Genomic DNA, 22042 nt, shown 5'->3' on the forward strand with positions numbered 1-22042 from the left:
CTTTGACCCCCTCTGACTGGTGCATATGCAAGTATGATTGTTGTGTTCTCAGCTGCGGAAGCAAACAGCCGGAGACAGGAAAACACACCATGGTTCGATACAAACAGTGTAAAGATTGCATAAATTAACAAAAGTTTATGGTCACCCGACCATAAGATTCGTATGTGTTTTTTAAACATCCTATTCCACATTCAGTTCCCATTTGCTGTTATAATTGCCTTCGTTCTTCTGGGAAGATGTTCCACTAGATTTTGGAGAAAGCTTGTGGAGATTTGTGCTGATTTAGCCACAAGGTGTTCGTATTTATTTAAGGTGAGAAGGCCTGGGGTACAGTCAGCAATCCAATTTATTAGTGTTCAGTAGGGTTGAGGTCAGGGTTCTATAGCAGGTCACTCAAGATCTTCCACTCCAAACTATGTAAACCATATCTACATGAAGCTTGCTTTGTGTATAGGGGCATTGTCATGCTGGAACATAGTTCAAGTGAAGAGAAAATTTCATTCTACCACATCCAAATATGTCCTATACAATTGTGTGCCTCCAACTTTGTGGTAACAGTTTGGTGAAGAGCCACATATGACTGGAAATGTCAGGTGTCCCAATATTTTTGTCCATATAGTGTGTGTGGATCTGTATGGCACCGTCTTCTTCCACAAATGTATGGCTTTAGACCTAAATCGGTTCTTACTGTCTAATTACACATGTCTCTTTTAAAGTGAAACCTGATCTGCTCTGGAGTGACAGTGAGAGTATTCATTATTCATTGGCTTGTGCCCTGGGGACAGATCAGTATGCCAAGTTCCATCAAAATGCAGAGCTGCAATGCCACACAAGCAAACAAAATGCCATTGAAGAACAGAAAGGCTGTTGGAATTGGGCCACTATTTCTGCTGAAGGCTTACGTTGCTGAGGAAAATGTTGCTTTTCCGAACATTTGTCTTTGGAGAACACACAAAGTCAGAACGGTGATGGGGAAAGGATTTCTCAGTTGCCATAAATCGGACAAAATGTTTGCCATTAAAGGGGCCGTTATATAGGGATTTCATTAGTGATCACTAACAAATAATAATTTCTCCTAAAGAATAAGATATAGATTCCTGAAATATCTTTTATTTGCATTTAGTCAGGTAGTTTACTGTACCCAGTTGTCTTCGTAGCATCAGAAGTGACTTGACATTAGAAGGGATTGATTCTAAACAATCAGGAAAGGCTGTAGTTGAAAAAGCCAGTAACATGGTATTAAATACTCTATAAACTTAATAATCTTAGAAAGGGACAGGCAGTAATATGCCTCACCCTGTTTAGCATTACATACTGGTCATATTGAAGGTAACTCTTTTTTTTAAGATGTTTTTAAACAGCAGAGCATAATAATACACATACATTTACATTTATAGCATTTTGGCAGATGCCTTTTACCACAGCATCTTAAAATTATCTCTGTAGCATATGTACTGTAGCATATATATATAAGCAGTTGAGGGTTAAGGGCCTTGCTTAAGGACCCAGTAATACCTGCTCAGTAGTTCCAGGATTTGAACGTACAACCTTCTGATTAAAAGTAATCTTAACCACTTCCCACTTGCTATAAATTAGGCTATTTTGAAACATTAATGCACTAATTGATGCATTAACCGATTGTTATTTTGACAGGCAGGATTTTTTTAACAAGTCATCCAAAACAAATGGCAACAGGAACAGAAAATAAGTTTATAAAGATGCTTTACCCCAAAGGTATTCAATAGAGTTAAGGTCAGAGCTCTATAGCAGGCCAAGATTTTTCGCTCCAACCCATCTAAACTATATCTTTATAGAGCTGGTTTAGTACAGTACACAGAGTCATTGTCATGAGAGATTTGGGTCTACTTGTAAAGTGCAAATTTTTTGCTATTGTTTCTGAAGACATCTTTTACAATTTTAACCTTGTGTTAACAATATTGGGGAAGAACCACATATGGCTGGCAAAGACAGATGTCCCAATAATTGTCCATATATAATAGAAATCCATTTTTACTAGAACCTTCAGTCACTCCTTGTGTTTTGTGTGTAAATGAAATTTAAGGTTTTTAATCCCAGGGGTCAGAAAGTACCACTATAATATCTCTTTAACTCACAAGTTCACTTCATACTATGTCTCAATAGTATGTCACTTTGCATAAAACCATCTGTCAGTCGAATAAATGGAAATGTAATAACAGTCCCCTCATATTTTCCCAGAAAGACTTCATGAGGATAGTAATAACCCTGGTAAAACCAAATCTCTTGGTTCTCTTAGAGTCACATGCCTATTAATTGTTTTGTAATGCTACCATTGAGAAAACATTTAATGCTCACTGAGGAGGTTACCAAATATAACTAGTAATTTGGACATCTGCATGTTATTTAAACTCTAGTTTTCGATTGAAAAATCTCTATTAAACGAGATCCACAGCTGATACCTACGTTAGGCATTTTTTTAAGATAAGTTTCTCAAGGTACACTAATATAACAGGCAATTAATAATAGGTGTACTGGCTTTTATCTGGCAACATACTTGTGTCCTGAATGTCTAAATGCCTAACTCTTACAAAAGGCTGTTTTGTTTTTGTCCAGCATGCAGTATTAAACTGAAAAGGGGCCTAATTAATCCTGCTGTTTGTTCCTTTCCCGTCTGTTTTGAACTCCATTATTGAATTGTACTTCTTTTACAGCTTATTTTGGCGTGGCCTTTGTAATTCTTCGCTCTGTTATTCTGTGAATTTAGATACTGTGAATTCAGATAAAACCTTGTGCCTGCCGAAGTCTAAATTTGGAGCTGATACGGCACGTGTCGCTTGCACCGACTTCATGCCTTTTTTTTTTTTATCTTTGACTCCTCTCAGGAGCCTCAAAGGAGCTCTGTTTCCTTTGTATTTGTCCTGTAGATTAAACAAGACGCGCAGCCTACAAGGATAAGAATGGTTCTTTTAGCACGTAATCAAACGTAGTCAAAGCAGAGCAACACGAGCCCGAGGCCTGGGCAGCCGAGATAACACTGTGCTTATGCTGATGTCTGAGCTTTTGCATGGAATGTTATAATGCACAAGGCTCAGACAAATAGAAATCCATACACTGACTTATCAGTCATGACCTGTTGGCTTTGTTTTGAACATGGAACTGGTTGTGGCATAATCGACATTGATATCACTTTATAATACTAGAATAAAGAGTTCATTTATGCCTAAGTAAATCAAAGTTAAATATTTGGCCGATTTAAACTGCCTTTATGATGCCCTAACCCTGAGTGTATTAAATAGTAAAAGTGTTGCCATTCATCTTTTATTACATTTAAGAGGAAGGGTACCCTTTTGCAGCTGGTTCCTCTGAAGGTTTTGTGTCATTGTAAGGAGTTTTCCTTCCACTGCTAACATTTACCTCTGGATTTCTGGATGAATTGAATGCAGTTGATATTCAAAGAAGGATCCATTTGAACCAGACAAGCCTGCATGCATCCTGCATGAGGTGACAGAAAATGAGTGTTGAGACTTCAGGCTTGTGTCAAATTCACAATTGACACAAAGTCAAGGTTCAATTACAGTAAGAAAGGATGTGAACTGAAAATGGTGTGTATTTTAGGATGCATGTGACAGTGGTAAGTTTTATTGTTAACTGACCCTCAATGCAGAAAACTTATATTTATATATTTAGCCATTTATTGAGCACTGGCATCTGTGTTCTCTGTGCTTAGGTTACATTTGAGTTCTTGGCAAAGGTCTGGGGTTTTTTTTCCCATTGCAGTATTCTTGACCAAGGAGTGAAAGAGATTTGCAAGTTTTTAGCATTGCACACCCTTCAACCAATGTGCTTTTGATTTTCAGGAAATGACAAGTGACTTAGGACCAAAACACAACAAACAGGCAATTATGTGCAGAGTAAAACTACTACTAACAAAGTACAACTAACAAACAACCCAAAGGTATCACATTCCCTCATATTGAGACTGATAGGTCTGAAAGTAGAAGCTGTAGAGCTGTTAGGGTGTTTTACCTATTCCAAACAACAAAATATAGGATAGTCTCTATTGTTAAACAAATCTAGCAGGAAAAGTAATTTGCCAAAGAAAATATGCTCAGCCCTGCATTGTCTAGTCATCTGTAATGGGCAAATGATTAATTACAGTAATGAGAAAGACAAACTAGGCAGGACACCATTGGGGGAAAAAACATTTCTTTATTTTTCCTTTCGAATAGTGTCAATGAAAACAGATGTGATCAACCAATGATTGAAGAGCAGATCATAAAACAGCGATTTCAGTGGTTTGGCCACGTTTGCAGAATGAACAGCAACTATCTACCACAGAGACTTTTCTAAAGAATTCAGCCTGTACGGTCCATGAAAATGTGCAAAAGAAAACATGGATCAAACGTGCTTGATTGAACGAAAGAATAAATGCATTGGTGTACAAATGCAAAATCTTTCGCTGAAAGCCACAACAGTGACTACAAATGTAATTGTTTACTGCTGCTGTTATTTGGTGCTTTTAGATTTAGTGTTTTTTCACAGCTTTTTTTATTGAATCCATCACTATGTAGCGAGCGAGCTGATTGAGCAACCTGATGGCACAACCTGAAGCATACAAACAGTTTACACAATAGCACTTCATTAAACTATACCATTTTCACATGATGATTATACCCTTTTTGCTTACCATGCTGATGTTTCATCTTCATCCGTAACCACTGTGTTTTCTTTTTGCATGCTCGTGCATCACTGTGGTATTTCCGTGCCACTCAAGCTCAGCTTTGCATAACTTCCAGGTACAGTTTCCTTTGTTGCATTTAATATAATATGTTCTGTCCCATTGATTTGGATGACTTGGGATGCACACTTTTCCTGCTGCCGGTTGACCCTGTACTCTCTGCCATTTTCCCAAGTGGCTGTGTCATCTTGCCGTCACACTAAGCTGTAACCTGAGTTTTATTGAATAGACGAGGCCAGAAACCTGACTATGGACTGGCAAGCCTGGGAAGATCTACTCATTGATTTGGAAACCACAGCAGCATACTGGTTTTGGTGGCAACCCAGAGTGAAAACCAAATAGGGATGGATGGATGGATAGATGGATGGATGGATGGATGGATGGATGGATGGATGGATGGATGGATGGATGGATGGATAGATAGATAGATAGATAGATAGATAGATAGATAGATAGATAGATAGATAGATAGATAGATAGATATTAGGTATCTAAATGTTTCGAGACTAGCTCTGTTTACAAGAAAAAACTTTATTTATCTAGGTTTACACACCATCACCTTCAAAATAGTCACATGCACACCAATACAGCTCTCCCAGCATTCCTGATAGTTCTGGAATGTGTTCTGGAAGTCTTCTTTTCAAAGAGTGTCAAGCACCTTTTGCTATTTGCACTGGATCTTTGCTATGGTGTCAAAGCGGCGACCTTTGAGCTGAATCTTCATCTTCGGCAAGAGGGCAAATTAAATTCTTAGATGTAAAATTATCCATTTACCTCAGGGAATGCTTACAACAGCTTCCTCTGTTTTTGCAGGTTACTGTGTTTACAGTTGTTAATAAGTCAGCACATTTATTTGCGTTCAGCGGTTTGAACGCTCACCTTCCAGCCAATCAGAATCAAGTATTCAGACAGACCATGGTATAAAGCAGGAATATTAAAAGGAGGATGTCGTTAAATGGTAGATGCTGATGGTCTCTCTTTTGAAATTCTTTCAAAGCGATGATGTCATGCTTGATCTGTCAGTCTTTACATTAGATCTCTCTTCTGGGAAATCCTAAACACTTAGCACAGAGCAGAAGAGATGAGAGAGGTCCCGAAATGTAAAGACATTAGCAGATCTCTTCCAGCTCAGGTTCTCACTAAACCAGCCAATTATTACAAATCAATTCTCGCTCACTATGTTTTTGTAGGTTTTAGAAATTCTGGAAAGGATAGCTTTATTTTCATGACGGTGTGAGTTAAATGATGATGACGATGAGTGTGTGGGAAGGGGGGGACGAGGGGGTGGTTTTCCTGAAGATACTGGGTTTGCTGAGAGCCTGCAGAGTGGCACAGCCTTCAGGCTCTCCGGTTACAGATGCAGCTTTCCTGTCATTTGAAGTAGGCAGAGGCATTGGGGCAAACTCACTATGGTGCTGCTCTGGAGATTATCCCAACTTGCATCCGCTTTGTTTTTTGTTTTTTTTTCAACTTTAGCTTTCTTTTTCTTCCATCATCCAGTTTTCTGTTCCTCACAGTCATCCTGCTCTCACCATCCAGGATAAGCATTTTACAATGTGATAAGGAGCAGACATGATCTCAGTCATGTCTGCTCAGATCAATAGCAATAATTTGGTCCGCTGCTTTTTACACAACACCATTACACTTTCCGGACTATTGCACTGTATTTAGTATGTTACTAGAAGCTTCTTAATCATTCCTCAAAAAAGTTTTTACTCTGTCACACATACGGTTGCAAAGGGGCTGATAAAGTAAGTGTGCTGTGTGCATGTGATTGATAAATGTGTAGGGTAGAAATTCAACTGCACTTGCATTAAATCTGGTTGTTTACAATTTAGTAAATTCTCAGTTTATTCAAATGAATTCCCATATATTCCTTTAATTCCCATGAAAAGTTTCCAGTCTTAAAAATTCTCTGAATTTTGCAACCCAAGTCACACCCTCCATTGTCAAATTAGATTCAGCGCAGAACGTGTCATTTGTTCCTAGCACTTAATCAGACGGAAGTGTTGTGAAGTGAACTCGCTCCATCTGTCATATTCCACCCAACAACACAGAGCCTTCAAGCCTTTCGCTGTTTGACTGTGGATATTGGATAGAACTTGAGTGTTTGCGTTTTCATGTTTTTTTATTTTGTTGTTCAAGATCTCACCCAGATAAATGCTTTAAAGACCTAAATTCAGTATTTTGGTCAGAAATATTGGTCTGTGGAACTTTTTATATATATATATATATATATATATATACAGTACAGACCAAAAGTTTATATATATATTATATATACAGTACAGACTGGAAACTTTTCATGGGAATTAAAGGAATATATGGGAATTCATTTGAATAAACTGAAAATTTACTAAATTGTAAACAACCAGATTTAATGCAAGTGCAGTTGAATTTCTACCCTACACATTTATCAATCACATGCACACAGCACACTTACTTTATCAGCCCCTTTGCAACCGTATGTGTGACAGAGTAAAAACTTTTCTGAGGAATGATTAAGAAGCTTCTAGTAACATACTAAATACAGTGCAATAGTCCAGAAAGTGTAATGGTGTTGTGTAAAAAGCAGCGGACCAAATTATTGCTATTGATCTGAGCAGACATGACTGAGATCATGTCTGCTCCTTATCACATTGTAAAATGCTTATCCTGGATTTGTTATACATAACAAAAAAGTGAACTGAAAATATGTCATATTGTAGGTTCTTCAAAGTAGGCATCAAGAGAATGCCAAGAGTGTGCAAAGCAGTAATCTAAGCAAAAGGTGGCTACTTTGAAGAACCTACAATATGACATATTTCCTGTTGTTTCACACTTTTTTGTTATGTATATAATTCCACATGTGTTAATTCATAGTTTTGATGCCTTCAGTGTGACTACAATTTTCATAGTCATGAAAATAAAGAAAACTCTTTGAATGAGAAGGTGTGTCCACTTTTGGTCTGTACATATATATAGTTTTTTTTTTTTTTATTTTGGGAAGGAGTGGTGTTCAAGGGCAAGCTGTAAGTTCTAGTTTGTATGATGGATGGTATCTATGTAACCTACTATGAATGATAAACCATGCACAGTATAACCAGGCACATCAGCAAGTTGTAAAAGATTTTGATTTTAAAAACTTTTAGTTTTTTTGTTTATTTTAGCATACAGTAAGTGCTTTAATCACATATATTATACAGCTACAGGAATATGAACATCTAAAATCTTATCCCATATGTGCTTATTCAACCTCACATTCCAGATTTAATCCCCATTTTGCAGTTACAATAAGCTCCACTTTTCTGGGAAGGCTTTGCATTAGATTTCAAAGTGGGCTTCACCCTAAAGTTGTTCAGTGGGGTTGAGGTCAGGGATCTGTGAAGGACTCTCGGGTTCTCCTCCTCCAACCTTACAAACCATGTCTACATGGAGCATGCTTTTTTGCAAAGGGACATTGTTATGCTGGAGTAGGTTTGGACAATATTAATAAAGGGAAATTGTATAAAATTTCCTATATACTTGTGTTTCCAGAAAAGTTTTGGGGGCTCCCTGTAGCACTAACAGTTTGTGTTCAAGTGTCTACAGACTTTTATAGCTATATAGTGTATCTGCACTAACACTGTTTTCTACGAAAAAAAGTGAATGTCAGCACTTTAGTGTTCAATCGGAGAGCGAGTAGAGTCGCTGCAAGCGAGGGAGAAAAGCAGTCACGCAATGGGATGTGACTAAAACAGAAACATGTGTGGGCAAAAGTGTTTCACCCCGCTTTTCTGGAATAGCACCATCATCAAATGAGACTTTCACTGGAAGGAGCCTGGCAAATGAAAGGAAATGACATCATTAAAAACGGGGGCCAATAATTGGTATCTTAGTTTTCCCAGCAGTAGATCTTGGCTACAGACTCACTTTGTGCGATTCACAGCTGTTTCTTTTAAATGAACTTGTGTAACTGAGCCCTAATAATGAAAGCTAGGGAGGTTTTGTATAACTCGCTCTGTTTGTTGCTGGACAATTAAACACACATCTCGAATATAAAATAGTAAAACGTGCAAATCTTTGTTTTTTCCTGTTAGCTTGTCGTAATGGAACATTTAGAGGAAAAAACATTGCGCCATTTTGCTTTTGTGATGCTAATATAGTTTGCCTCTTATTTATACCCCCCTGAGGACGACACAGTGACGGTTAATAACACGCACTATGCGTCACAACGGATCATGCATACATTTTGATTCATTTTGATGCCGGTGGTTGTGTGTATTTTTGTCTAAATCTGCCTTAGCCCTCAGATAGACTTTCTGCTTTTATTGGGTTTAATGATCAGGTTCAGTGCTAGACAGGAGTTTAGGGAGGAGCAAATTACATTTGAGTCTGCTGAACTGAATCATTTATGTGCGGTTGATCTCATCTCAAGTCTCCTTTCTGTCATTTTGTTCACACTCGCTCACATTATGAGGTAAAAAATTTTAAAACAACAAACTGAATACAAAAATCGACCTCTCTTACTTCAAACCCGTTTCCATAGTCTGCATTTTTGTATGTTATGTGTGTTATTAGACTATACATTTATTATTAAGCCCAGAGGGCAAGTGGACATTTTGGTGTACTTACCCAGTCTTGCGTTTCAGTTACTCACAAATCTATTTAACCAGGCTAAAATGGTGGTTAATATAGTTTAATCTCAAAATGTGACCAACTATGTTAAAGCGTTGATAAAAAGCCATATATATATGAAATATGATGTATCATATTATATATATGATATAATATAGCCATAGTTTTTATTTGATCTTTTGGGCTATGAGCTGTGTTAGTCTGTCTTTTGCTAAAACATTATTCATGTCAGAGTCTGATCATGTTCTTTTCTCTCAGCAGGTTTTAAACAGAGCTATGTGACATTCATATGATTTGTAAAATTTATTCAACTAGTAAAAATCAGTTGTGCTGATGGCCAGAATGCGGTCTGGGTTAATGTGTCTCGTTTTGTCAAGTAGACTGTTGTACCACAAGAAAATGTATGAGTCAACCAGAGTTTGTTGTTAAATGTGAAAGAAAAGTACTTTGCACATAGCAGTATAGGGGAAAACATGGTTCCCTGGTGGTCTAGTGGTTAGGATGTGGCGCTCTCACTGCTGCGGCCCGGGTTAGATCCCCGGTCAGGGAACCAACCCCAGCCATTAGGGTTGCACAAGCCAGTGCACTCATAGTGCCGGTCCGAAGCCCGGATAAATGGGAAGGGTTGCGTTAGGAAGGGCATCCAGCGTAAAAACGTGCCAAGTCGAGCATGCGAATCATGAATACGGATGATCTGCTGTGGAGAAGCCAAAAGAAAGTTTTAGTATAGGGGAAAACATAATCTGTAGAAACAGATAATGTGTGAATAATAAATTAATAAATAAATGAATAATAATTCAGTATGTTGATGAATTAAATATAATGATGTGAAATTGATTGAATCAGCTTAATTTCTACACTATACGGACAGAAGTCAAATTTAAATCGAATGCGACAGCAGTATTGGGACAACCAACTTTTCAAGCCATATTTGGTTCTCCCCCTAACTGTTACCAAAAAGTTGGAGACACACAATTGTATAGGATTCCTTTGGATGCAGTATTTTTTCCTTCCCTTGAACTAGAAGACTTAACCCTGTTCCAGCATGACTGTGCCCCTGAGCACAAAGCCCACTCAAAAATCTAGTCTAGTGGAGGTTGTTATAACAGCAAATGGGGACTAAATATGGAATTAGATGTTCGAAAAACACACTCATTTTATGGCCAGGTGTTCACAAACTTTTATTCCTGTAGTATATTTTAACATATATATTTTTTTATTATTATTATTATTATGCACATATATTTTATACATCCATGTATAGGTTATACCAATGTACCATCATTAGCTTTTTTTGCAATATGGATTGTACAGTGTATTTAATGAGTGTATGCTATAAGATAATATAAGATACTATAAGATAAATACTGTTGCAGTCTGATTGTGCTTGAAGTGTAACACATGCTAAGCGCCACGCTATCACTCTCACTTACCATCAGAGAATACAATATGTAGTCCTACCTCTTCAAGGACAGAGATCACAATGAAACGGCACCGATGCGTAACATGGTCATGTTTCAGGAACAGGTGGTAGAGCGAGTCATCTCCAGTGTTTTCCCCCTGCCTTCAGTCTGTCATGTCGTCACCCGTCTGGCACCGCTCAGGGTCATGCTGTTTCATTAACACTGAAGTTGGCCCTCTCTGTAGAAATTAGGTAATGCTTGTTTTGAAGCACGATTTCTACAGAGCACACTTTCCTTTCACCATTTAGGCAGACACCGAGGGGTCTTCAGTTGTATATGTAAAGTGGCCTCATGCTTTCATTCGTAATAAATCCTTGCCTGGCACCGCACTGAGCTAATTCACTGCCAAAATAACACAACCTTGAATTCTGTAATGAATAGGAGTTCACATTTTGCACATTAAAGTACCGCCTAATAGCGCTGCATAGGTTTTCACTGGATTCATCAGCACTTTTGGGTTGGGATCCAAATTGAATATTAGCAGGGAAGGGGTGCCAACAGTTAGCGCTAGAATTTATGATTTTTGTTTCATGGCACATAAAAACTCTTCAATTCAATTTATTTTTATTTGTATAGCGCTTTCAACAATGAACATTGTCTCACAGCAGCTTTACACAGAAAAACGATGCCTTTACAAAAAAAAAAAAACTATGCCTTTCTGATCTTTTCATCCATGCATGCAGAAATGTGGACACCTAATGGTCAGACTGACATGTGCTTTTTGAAAATGCCATTCTAGATGTTTTAACATTATGAAAAGCTCGACTCTTCTGGGAAGGCTTTGCGTTAGATTATGAAGCACAGCTGTGGGGATTTGTTCAATCAGCCAAAAGAGCATTAGGGAGATTATACACTTATGTCGGGTGAGGAGGTCTTGGGTGTCGGGGAAGTCTGCTTTGTAAAGGACACTCAAGTTCTTCCACTCCAAACCATATCTTCTTGGAGCTTGCTGTGTGCACAGGGGCATTGTCTTGCCTGAACAAGTAAAAAGAAGTGCTACAGCATACAAAGACAATGTGGACTTTAGTTTGCTTTCAATTTTTTTGGGAAGAACCACATGTGGGTGTGATGTTCTTTGTTCCAAAAACCTTTATTTATAGGGTATGTCTTGTGGAAAAGCCAGTTCATAGAATGGAAAAAGGATGTGAGACATGAAACACTTATTGCTCTTGTTTATTTTTGCTTTGATTTGATTTTAAATGAAGGAGCTGAAGTCTCTGGTCAGAAAAAGGCAGAATATGTTGTAAGCATGGTGTTCCCATCTTATATACTACTTTAGGGATTCTGTGGTAAATTTATTTATTTATTTATTTATTTTTTCTGTTATTTTTTTATTTACCAGCTTGCTTCTAGAAAGAGGTTGACGACAGGTGATGACAGTTAGTTTGCTCTGGCAAGTATGATGTTCTTCTGTCTGGGGATATCAGGAAATGTCTCACATGAAATACAACTTGTGGTTAATTATATGTATAATATGTTACATTACATGAGCACATTATGCTGAGTTACAAGAGTAAGAAATCATTATTCATCTTCAGTAAATGGTTAAAGTTGCAGTAGTCCAGAGTCTATTCTGGGACACACATTCACACACTAATTTCTACTTTAGGGACGATTTATTTCAGTCAGACAACTTACATGCATGTTTTTAGAAGATGGGATGAAACCAAAGAACGTAGAGGAAACCCACACAGACTTAACAGAGTATGCAAAGCGCTATAATAATAATAAGCCAAGGTCAGTTAAATCCCAGGTGTGTAATTGTAGGCCATGTCCACATTAATACCTTTTTATTTGAAAACACACATTTTTCTCTCCGTTTTGGCCTTGCGTCCACATTGAGACGACATTTTTTAGTCAACAAAAGCGTAGCTTTTTGCAAATTCTCTCTAAATTGTAAGCATTTGAAATTTTTTCGCAATTTGAAGGCTTTCGAAATTGATGACACGTTTTTTAGTCTTGGTGGTGCCTTACCTTGACATTGCTGCAACCTGAATAAGCCTCAGGCGGAAATGACGCAGGTTGGAGCATCTTGCGTTTTTGCTCATGCGCAGTACAGGGATGTCCAGATTCCAGTGTGGATGAGCAACTGTTGGGAAACAATTGAAAACGATTGTGTGATTATGGAGGGTTTTTAGACAAAACTGCAGTTTTTAAACAGTGTAGACATGCGTTAGAGACAAGGAATGAAAAGCCTGAGCAATGACACAAACATTTTTATTTAAACTGGAAATATTTTATTATTACATTGAGCTCTGTTAATAATTATTATAGCTGCTAGGTTTATATTTTCTAAGCAACTTGAATTCAGTGAGTATAGAGAACTGTGTACTGAGATGTATTGAGCTAATTAAGGCAGCTAATTAAGGCAGCGCAGGATTTATTTTAATACTTTTGTTAATTGCAGTAAAAGAAACTGAATTATTATATATTTATTTCCCTATGCTGAATCTGTATATGTGGACATGTTTACTTTTACTTTTGGTAATTGGGTAAATTTTTTAACTCTTCTTCTTCATTCCATGTTTTTTTTTTTTACTTTGTAAGATTTGAAATCTAGCGAAAAGGCCTGCAAATATTTCTAAATAATAACCGCATAAAGTGGGAGGATTGCTTCAGACATTTAAGTAATGTCGGCTGTTTTTGACTCATAGCTGTCTGGTTCAAATCTGGAGTTATGTTCAGTGATCTGTCCGACAGATTGCACTTACAATTCGCATTGGTTCATAAGAATATTTCTAAAAAATAGAATTTAGACATTTTAAAGATGTTTTTATGTCACAGTCTGAATCCAGTTGTATGTTTTTGAATATGCAAAAATAGTGCAATTACTTGAAGTTACAGTGCAAGTGTTATTTTTTTATTAGATTTTAGAGTCACTAAAGAAAAAAAACATTGTAATATATGTGCTTCTTGTGCTTTAGGTCACCCTGATCATCCTGTAATCTACATTCATTGAAACATCAGGGTTCTGGGATCAGAATTGGCAGGAAATTAGTAAATATAAAGTAAAAATTCTGGAGCCTTGGCTAAACATTTAACTTGTTTTCTAATTAAATGGGAATGGTGGTTAATTACAGTCAACTGAGTTATCCTCTTTGTATGGAGTTTGTTTGATTATCCAGTTGTGTGTTTGTCTTTTTATTTGTCTCTTTTTTGCTAGAGTAAATCATTTTTCGAGCATCTGTTTTAATACAACAAAAATTACAAAAGTTTTGGTAACACACTGAAGCTTTAACTTCACCTAAAATGTTGTAAGCAGGTTAATTATATCTTTATAGATAACATTTGGAAAGTGTTTCAGACCTAACTTAACTATAAGTTTGTCAATTATGACGTTTTGGACGCACTTCTTCTTGCAGCCATTAGATTAATCAGCACAATGAACAGCATAAGCAACTGGACAAAAATGTCCTTCCCTAACTAGCTTGCAATAGCATTTTTCTACCAGAGAGGGTACAATTCCAAATTCTTACACCCAGCAGCTGTGGAAGAGATTTGGATACTCCAAATTGGGCACTTTACTGTTTTGCTACGATCTACAACAAAGCACCTATTCATGACTGGTGCTTTTATGCAACACCAGTCTTCTATGCTAGCTGCCAAGCTCTAACACCCACTTTTAAATAGGAGAGTCCGTTCTTTCCTTCATTACGAAAGCACCTCACCTTTCCTTTGCATCCTCCCCAGAAAGGCCCATTTCATTAGCACACATCTGCTCCTGAACACACTGCCACTCTTTATTCCAATGCCCTTGCGTATGTCAGAAAGCCCATGCTAATGGAAATTCTAGAACATTTAAGAATATGACCCAAGCAAACCGATACTTCTTTTAGGAACTACGTTTCAAAGCCTTACGTTTAATTATTAAAATGTAATTTTGTGGCTCAAGTGTCTTCCAAGAAACTTAACATTAGGGACTCGTAACTTGTGTAATCGTTGCAGTTATTAGTCAAATATTGTATATAATAGTGTAGTAATGTACATAATAACTTAAGAGTTTTGCTATGAAAGCCTTGTGCGCTGATTTAGATATAGATTTCCAGTTTCACGTGATTGAACACAAAAACAAATAATGTATAAATTGTCAATTGGCACATTCTATACTGCATTTCCACAAAGTTATTTTGTTAGTCGTGCATAAAAAACATCGTAAACCTATTCACTTTGCATCATGCATGTCTGTAAATCACAAATGCTCTCCTGTTTATTTTATTTTTTTTACCATACTCCAGTTGTTCATAAAAAATCATTTTATAGCCTGCTACCTGTTAGTAGGCTTACCCATTTTAATGACTAGGCACATCCATGTTTGGTATTAAAGGGATTTGTGCTGAATCCACACATCCATAAAATGAATTTACACAGATTTATTGAGGCTGAAAGAATTATACAATTTTGAAAATATATAGTTTGGTAGATGATTGAACAGGATTCATTGTGAAGATAATATTGTCCTCGAAACATAAGTCACGTGATGATTTCATGTGGATATTTTGAGTAAAATGTTAATTTGCCTTGCTTTTTGTCAATCTAATATATTATAGAACTTATGAAGAATTTTAATTCAAATCCTTTTGCCTAAAATTTCAATTTCTAAGTAGATGATCATCTTTTGAAGGCATTTCTTAAATCAGATTGTTCTTACATTGTTCAAATTGCTTGGGTTTAGTTTAAGTTGTTATTGTGTTTTGGTTCCTAATTTTATACCTTTTTTGTTTCATTTTCTTTAGACTTGTCGTTGTTGGATTCCAACACAGCAAAGCAATCTCTGACAGAAGTGCCACAGAATACAGCTTCCCCCATCCCCTTACTATACACTTCCTATCAAGCCTTGGGACAGTTCAGTGACATTCATAGGACATTTTCCATCTTGCCTAACACTGAATCTCCCAAACCCTCAGAGTATTACTACAGCCACACGGTCAACACTGTATATGGCTCAGCATCCATGCCTCCTCCAAGCTCTGTCCCCAAACCCCCAGAACCTCTCTCTGGCCCTGTCATACTTTCAGGTGTCCAACTGTCACAGACATCATCAAATTTCCCTTCAGCTGGGCTGGATTCTTTTTTAGAACCTCCATTTCCATCATCTGAATTACAAGCTGAAAGAATCAGCAATAGCACTAGTACATCTGGAAAGCATAAAGAACTTTCTAATCAACTAGTTCTTAGTCATGATTTCAATATCCAAAATGATGCTGCCCTAGATGATCAGTTATATCCAAGTCATACCATGTTTGGAACCTTTCATGTGACATCATCTTTCACAGAACCAACTATGGGTCCACCAGAGGTTTACTATCCAACTAACACTATGGATGTCGACTATGGTTCTGGTTCAGGGGATTACTTGGAAACAATGTCCTACCTGGGATCTGAGGGAGATGATTACTCTTTGGTCACCAATTTTCCATCTGACATGTATGACTTTGAGGACTCAAACTCTGAATCTTATGATACATCTTTTCCTACAAGGGCAATGATTCCTTTGTATACAAGATACCTCTCTCCCAGTTCCTTAACAACTTTCCCTAGTAGACATATTACCATGAATTCTAGCACGGCCTTCAGTGTTACATCAAATTCAACCAGTACTCTCCAAGTACCCAATAGTGAAATGACAAATGTAATGATCTCTAGATTTTCTACCTTACCCAGTATTTCCAACAGTCCCACCCATATATCCAGCACTATTTACTTAGGTGTCGAAGCCATTCATCCTACAGCAGTACATTCCAGCATCTCGTTACATCAGAGTGATATAGTCAGTGATACCTCAGAGATATATACTAACTGGCCTGACGTTACCATCGAGCCCAGTGATGTTCTTCTGCCTGATATGAATAGTCTTGAGTACTACAACATTCAGCTCACCAAAAACAATGAAAGCTTGACAGAACAAAGGGGCAACCAGACCACTTCAAAACATTTTTCCCTTCCAGTGTCAATAAGCACGACCAGCACCTACACTGTTCCAGCCAGTCACATGTTCACAGTAATGTATGGAGAGGACCTGCAGAACATGGACCCCTCCTGGCCTGAAGAATCCTCAACAGACCTCTCAGGACTTAATTTGTCCAACACTACTGTCTTAGATTTGTCAGACATAAGACCTAGTCTAATGAATGCTACATTTCCATTTTTGTACTCATCAGCATTAACTCCGTCTATGGACTTTTCAAATTCCCTCTGGGATCTGGCAGCAACTACCGACTGGATTAGCACAGAATCTATCTCCTCTTCCATATCTTTTACTTCAGTGCTTTTCCCACATACTGATCCAGTGGAGTCGGATGTCATGTTCCTAAATTCCACAAACACACACTGGTCTATCAATTCTACTGTCCCTGAGACCTCACACCCTACATCATCACTCATCGATAACGTGTTCACCCAGACACATAACGTCTCTGAAGTGCCCACTGAGTCGTCCCTCAACATCACCTCTGTCCTTTCTGTAACCGAGATGGCTGACCAAGGTTTCACCGGAGCAGGAAGCTCTTTTAATCCGGTTACAGATGATGAAATGACGACAGTCAGCAAGCCAGCAGACTTCACTCCTTCAGTATTAAACAATGAGACAACTATGTCTGCCCCAGGTGCAACAACTGAGGTGTTTAATGCCACAACTTTGCTTACAACCCCTTCAGTGACAACTCTTCAGACTTCTACTCTTCTAACAACGACTATCCGAGAGTACCTCTGCAACCTTACCAAACCTGATACCTACTTAGTGCGAGTTGGTAAGTTTTTTTTTTTCCTTTTTTATGCATATTTGCAATTTGAACAAATGATTAAAAACTAAGGCAATACACGTACTTGTCTGAATAGCGAGAAAATATGAACACACTCTTGGAATGGTGTCTTATTTATCTCCCGCAGGTTTTCCATTCGGCTCCACAGCTGGTTACGCCAAAGCAAAAGTCAGAGAGATCCTCAAAGCCGAATTCAATCGATCGGTTGAACTGCAGGTGAACATTAATATTCTTGATTTTTTTTTTACATTTTCTCCTGCTATTTAAAACAGCACTGTATTAGCGGTCATGATAGTGGTTACATTTGTCTCATGCTAATTTAACTTCATAAAATCTGAAAACTTAATTGTGTGAGCCAATAGAAAACAAGAAGGGGGGGACTGGCTGACTGTACTGGTTCTTTGGTCAGTAAAAATGTGAGAATTGCTCATTATTATAAAGTAGCAGTCACATGCAATACGTTTCTTTTTTTCTTGTTTTCATTGTCGGTATCTCTGTGAAATTATTGTTGTTTAGAAATAATTCTATTTCCAAATTACTCTTTTCTTACGTTTCTTTTTTTATTGTTTTACAATAATAATGCAATTGTCTGCTATTGAGTCTGATGGTTGTCTAACATTTGTAAACACTTTATGATAAAAGCTGGCAAACTGTTGCCTAATGACTGCCCTCAAGCTTCATGTCGGCCTTTAAAAGCCAATTCAGAAATACACAGCTCTTCCTGTCTCACTTTATCTGTTCATTACATATAGTCAGGCAATGCAGAGATATGTGTCGTAGAGTAAAAGATCAGAGAGCTTTACATGCTCATTCCCTTGCAGCTCTTTAAAAAAAAAAAAAAAAAAAAAAAAAAGTCACGTTCATGTTGGTATTTTCACGCGTAGTAATCTCTCATGGGAAACTTGTTCTGTGAAATGATGACCTATATGTGTGATGGGTTTGCTTTAAATTTGAAACTTGCTTATTTGTTGGGATGTGTATGTGTTATTGTGTTTGTGTAGGTGGTGAAATCCCCTCCAGACTTTGTGTTTCGGGCTGTGTCTGGTCCTGTTGTCTACACAGCCATATCGGTTATGAACGCTCTGAGACGATTTGCATTCACATCTGACACCATTCTTAGTGTTTCCCCGATCAGTCCTGTACCAGGCCTGCAGTACCACATCCACTCGGGTAGAGACAATCTTTTTAAATCTGTATTGTAATAACAACTCTTTAGATATTTGAGAGTAATGTAAAATCTAAAACTATCCAGTGAATAGTTATAACCTCAACAAGGGTGGAACTATGATGAATGATGTAACCCAGATGAGGATGGGTTTCGTTATGATACTGGTTAATCTCATGGTTTCTTTCTCATGCAATCTCAGGGAGTTTTTCCTTGCCGTCATTACCACTGGTTGCTCATTAGGGATAAATACTAAATTGTGTATTAAAAAATACCATTCGTAATCTACTCATTTCTGTAGAGGTAAAGTTGCTTCAGGCCAATGTGCATTGTTTAAAAGTGCGCTACAAATCAATTTAAATTGGATTGTATTAAAAGAGAAAGAAGAAGGATAGCATCTAATGTCTTATTGTGTGCTCTTTTACTGCAGTGCTTCAGTTTGTGCCCATTCATGTAGACATGCACGTGTGCACATTCATCGAACACATCGAAAGAGGCCTAATTTACGCTTTCGCCGAAGTGCGCCGCCGTTTCAAGGAGTCGACCGACTTTTCTGTGAACGTAAGGAACACTTCCTTGTTTGGATTCTTGTTTGACGGATTTGACTGTGTATATTGTCTAGCTATTGTTTGTAAACAAGCTCTTTTGTGTTATGTGAGACAAGACAATGAACTGTTAGGGATTACAATGCATTCTGTTAGAACCTCAATGACGGAACTCTAAGCTCTAGTCTAGTCCTCTTGATTTGCTTGTCATATGTACCAGACACACTGATTTTTTTTCTTTCACTGTTTGCCACTGTGTTTTGATTGAGGGTAATTCTAATAGATTGTTCCTCCATATTCTGTAATGACATCACTTTGACTAGATTTAGAGAGAAGAGCATGCACTATCCAACCTCACAGTTGTCAAGGCAACTAAATGAATGAGTGAAATTTGCTGTGTGGGGAACTGGGGCTGTTAACACACTTGGGCTTTGGGTTCTCGTACAAACCTCATCTCCATTTTAATATAGTTTTGGAATAATCTTGACTATAAAAATCCTGAGGCAAACCCTCTGTCTGATTCCATATTTAGTTTATTAATTAGAATTTAGTTCATGTTTGTTAGATTTAGCTTGAGACATTAACATTATAAATGTGCTCTAATTTATAATCTTAATTATATATTGAATTAACAAGAACTTAAATATTTCAGATATTGAACATCACCATGAGCTCTGTGGCACCAGCACAGAGACAGCTGCGGGGGCCCTTGGACATCACCTTTGTGGTACGTGATGCTCGAGGGTATATACTAGGGTCTGAGGTCAGCAGTCACCTGAGGCATCTCAGTGTGGTGGAGTTTAGCTATTATCTGGGATACCCTGTTCAGCAGATCGCAGAACGTGAGTCAGATTTTCAAGCCTCATTCATCGGCAATGACTGTAGTCATTTAATGTAGCGAGGAATGTATGAGAATGACGGGGTCATTTATTCTGTCAACAGCATATCACTACCCTGAGCTAAACACCACCCAGTTGCTACGTTCTTCATGGGTTAAGACAGGTAATGTATGTTAAGCTTGTCTATTTTTATAATTAAAAAAAAAATAAAAAATTTCCAGTCCTGAGGTTTAGCCAAGACTTGATTGCTGCTCTTAAAGTGCTATAGGGTCATATAGTGGGTGACCTAAATAAAAAAATTGTAAAATTTGTCTGGGTCTGCACCTGCTTATGTCAATTTTCAGTCTGTACTATTCAGATAACACAGTTACCATTATCTGCATGTATTTACCATCACACATCCATGCTGTTCTTGAGTTAAAGCTTCCAAGATGGCTTTGAACAGCATCTTAAACCACCGCATTTAAACACAAACACTTTGCCTTTGGATTACGGACAGGTATTACAGTACCCATCAGCTACCGGTGTCACATATTCATCACCTTTCTCAGAACTCACTGTCACATGATGGTCTGCCCTGATTCAGGTTGGGGTCAATAATCTCACCTTGCAACACACTTATATTCATACATTTCTCTCCCTCGGTTTAACAGTTTTTGTCTCAGCTGATGAAAAAGCACTTTATATTATTTTGCCATTTTCTGAAGCCACAAGGTACTAAATGGGTCATCAAATGAAGTGATGTGTGTGCCGGATTTATGTGATTTTATCTCTTTTTTAATTGACTTTTTTGAGCTGTCAAATTACTGCATTTTCCTGTAAAGAAATTGTGCCCATGGTGTGAAGAATAAGCAAAGTATTCTTCTGTTTTGCATATTGAACTTTATCCATTAAAATATGCCCTGAAGTGGCATTCCATATTTAGGTGCAAATATACCTCTAAATGTAATACTGCTGATAACGTGAAAAAAAAAAAAAAAATCAAATCAATTAAACTAAAAATGTTGTGGGTGCCTGAGATGCTATATGTCATATCTCAGGCAAACTTTACAGTGTGTGTGTAAGTCTCACATAAACTTTAAAGCATTTTAGTCTGTAGCTATCTGACATTTGAATATGGCCTATGTGTGTGTGTCCCTGTTATGCTGAATAGATTTGTGTTTGCTGTTGTGTAGTTTTGCTGGGGGTGATGGAGCATGATGTGAGTGACAGGATTTTCCAGGCAAAGATGGAGAGAAGATTAGCTCTGCTGCTTGGAGAGGGGCTTTCGGCTGGCCGACGCCTTAAAAGAGCCACCAGTGTGGGCAATAACAGTGTACAGGTAAAGGATCTCACAGTGCCACTAGAGTCATCTTCTTATTTTGCTTTAATGCAGTCTTTCTTTCTTTCTTTCTTTCTTTTTTTTGGAAAGATTCAGTTATTAGAATAATTAAATAATTAAAACATTTATTTTATAGTCTGTGGTATCCAGATTTTGCACTAGTTTATATTTTGTGTGTGTGCGTGTACCTACAAACATGTATATGCACTGAATGTGTGCTTTTTCTGAAATGGGCAGCCTCATTGTTGTACTCTTCCTGCATGGATGTCCTCAGCCTTTCTTGCTTTTTAATGGATCACTCTCTATGGCTCCCGTCACCACCTGCGCTCCTCGGATCATCACCATTTTTTAGCCCAGCAGTATCCATAGCAACAGCTTCTATTCATCCCTAAACTGAGGAGCTACTCACTGGTCCCTATTCTCCCGCTCATAGGACGGTTAGCTGATAGCAGATCAATTATTGAAGACTCTTCACAGACGGAGTCCCTCTAGAATCAGGTGTCTGTTCTGCTGAGAGATTTTCTTTATTTCATGGGACACATAAAGAGCAGGGCAGTCCGCTTTCACAGCATGGAGCTGGCAGGGTGATTAAAGACTGGCCTGGTTTTACAGCAACCCCCACTGCACACTCAGACATC

The 22042-nt window shown here is 37.8% G+C and overlaps 1 protein-coding gene across 6 annotated transcripts in view; it reads left to right on the plus strand.

Annotated features, from left to right (window-relative positions):
• The window catches only part of si:ch211-1e14.1 (UPF0606 protein KIAA1549), a 53824-nt gene that overhangs the window by 8854 nt on the left and 22928 nt on the right, over positions 1-22042 (plus strand). For all 6 annotated transcript variants that reach the window (XM_046864457.1, XM_046864463.1, XM_046864462.1 and 3 more), the window contains 7 exons: positions 15510-17522; positions 17662-17750; positions 18536-18704; positions 19130-19260; positions 19897-20086; positions 20187-20246; positions 21259-21404. In XM_046864457.1, coding sequence (XP_046720413.1) covers positions 15510-17522; positions 17662-17750; positions 18536-18704; positions 19130-19260; positions 19897-20086; positions 20187-20246; positions 21259-21404 — 2798 coding nt within the window. The remainder of the gene's footprint in view (positions 1-15509; positions 17523-17661; positions 17751-18535; positions 18705-19129; positions 19261-19896; positions 20087-20186; positions 20247-21258; positions 21405-22042) is intronic.

This window comes from Silurus meridionalis, chromosome 13, assembly GCF_014805685.1.
Source record: "Silurus meridionalis isolate SWU-2019-XX chromosome 13, ASM1480568v1, whole genome shotgun sequence".
Classification (NCBI taxonomy): Eukaryota; Metazoa; Chordata; class Actinopteri; order Siluriformes; family Siluridae; genus Silurus; species Silurus meridionalis.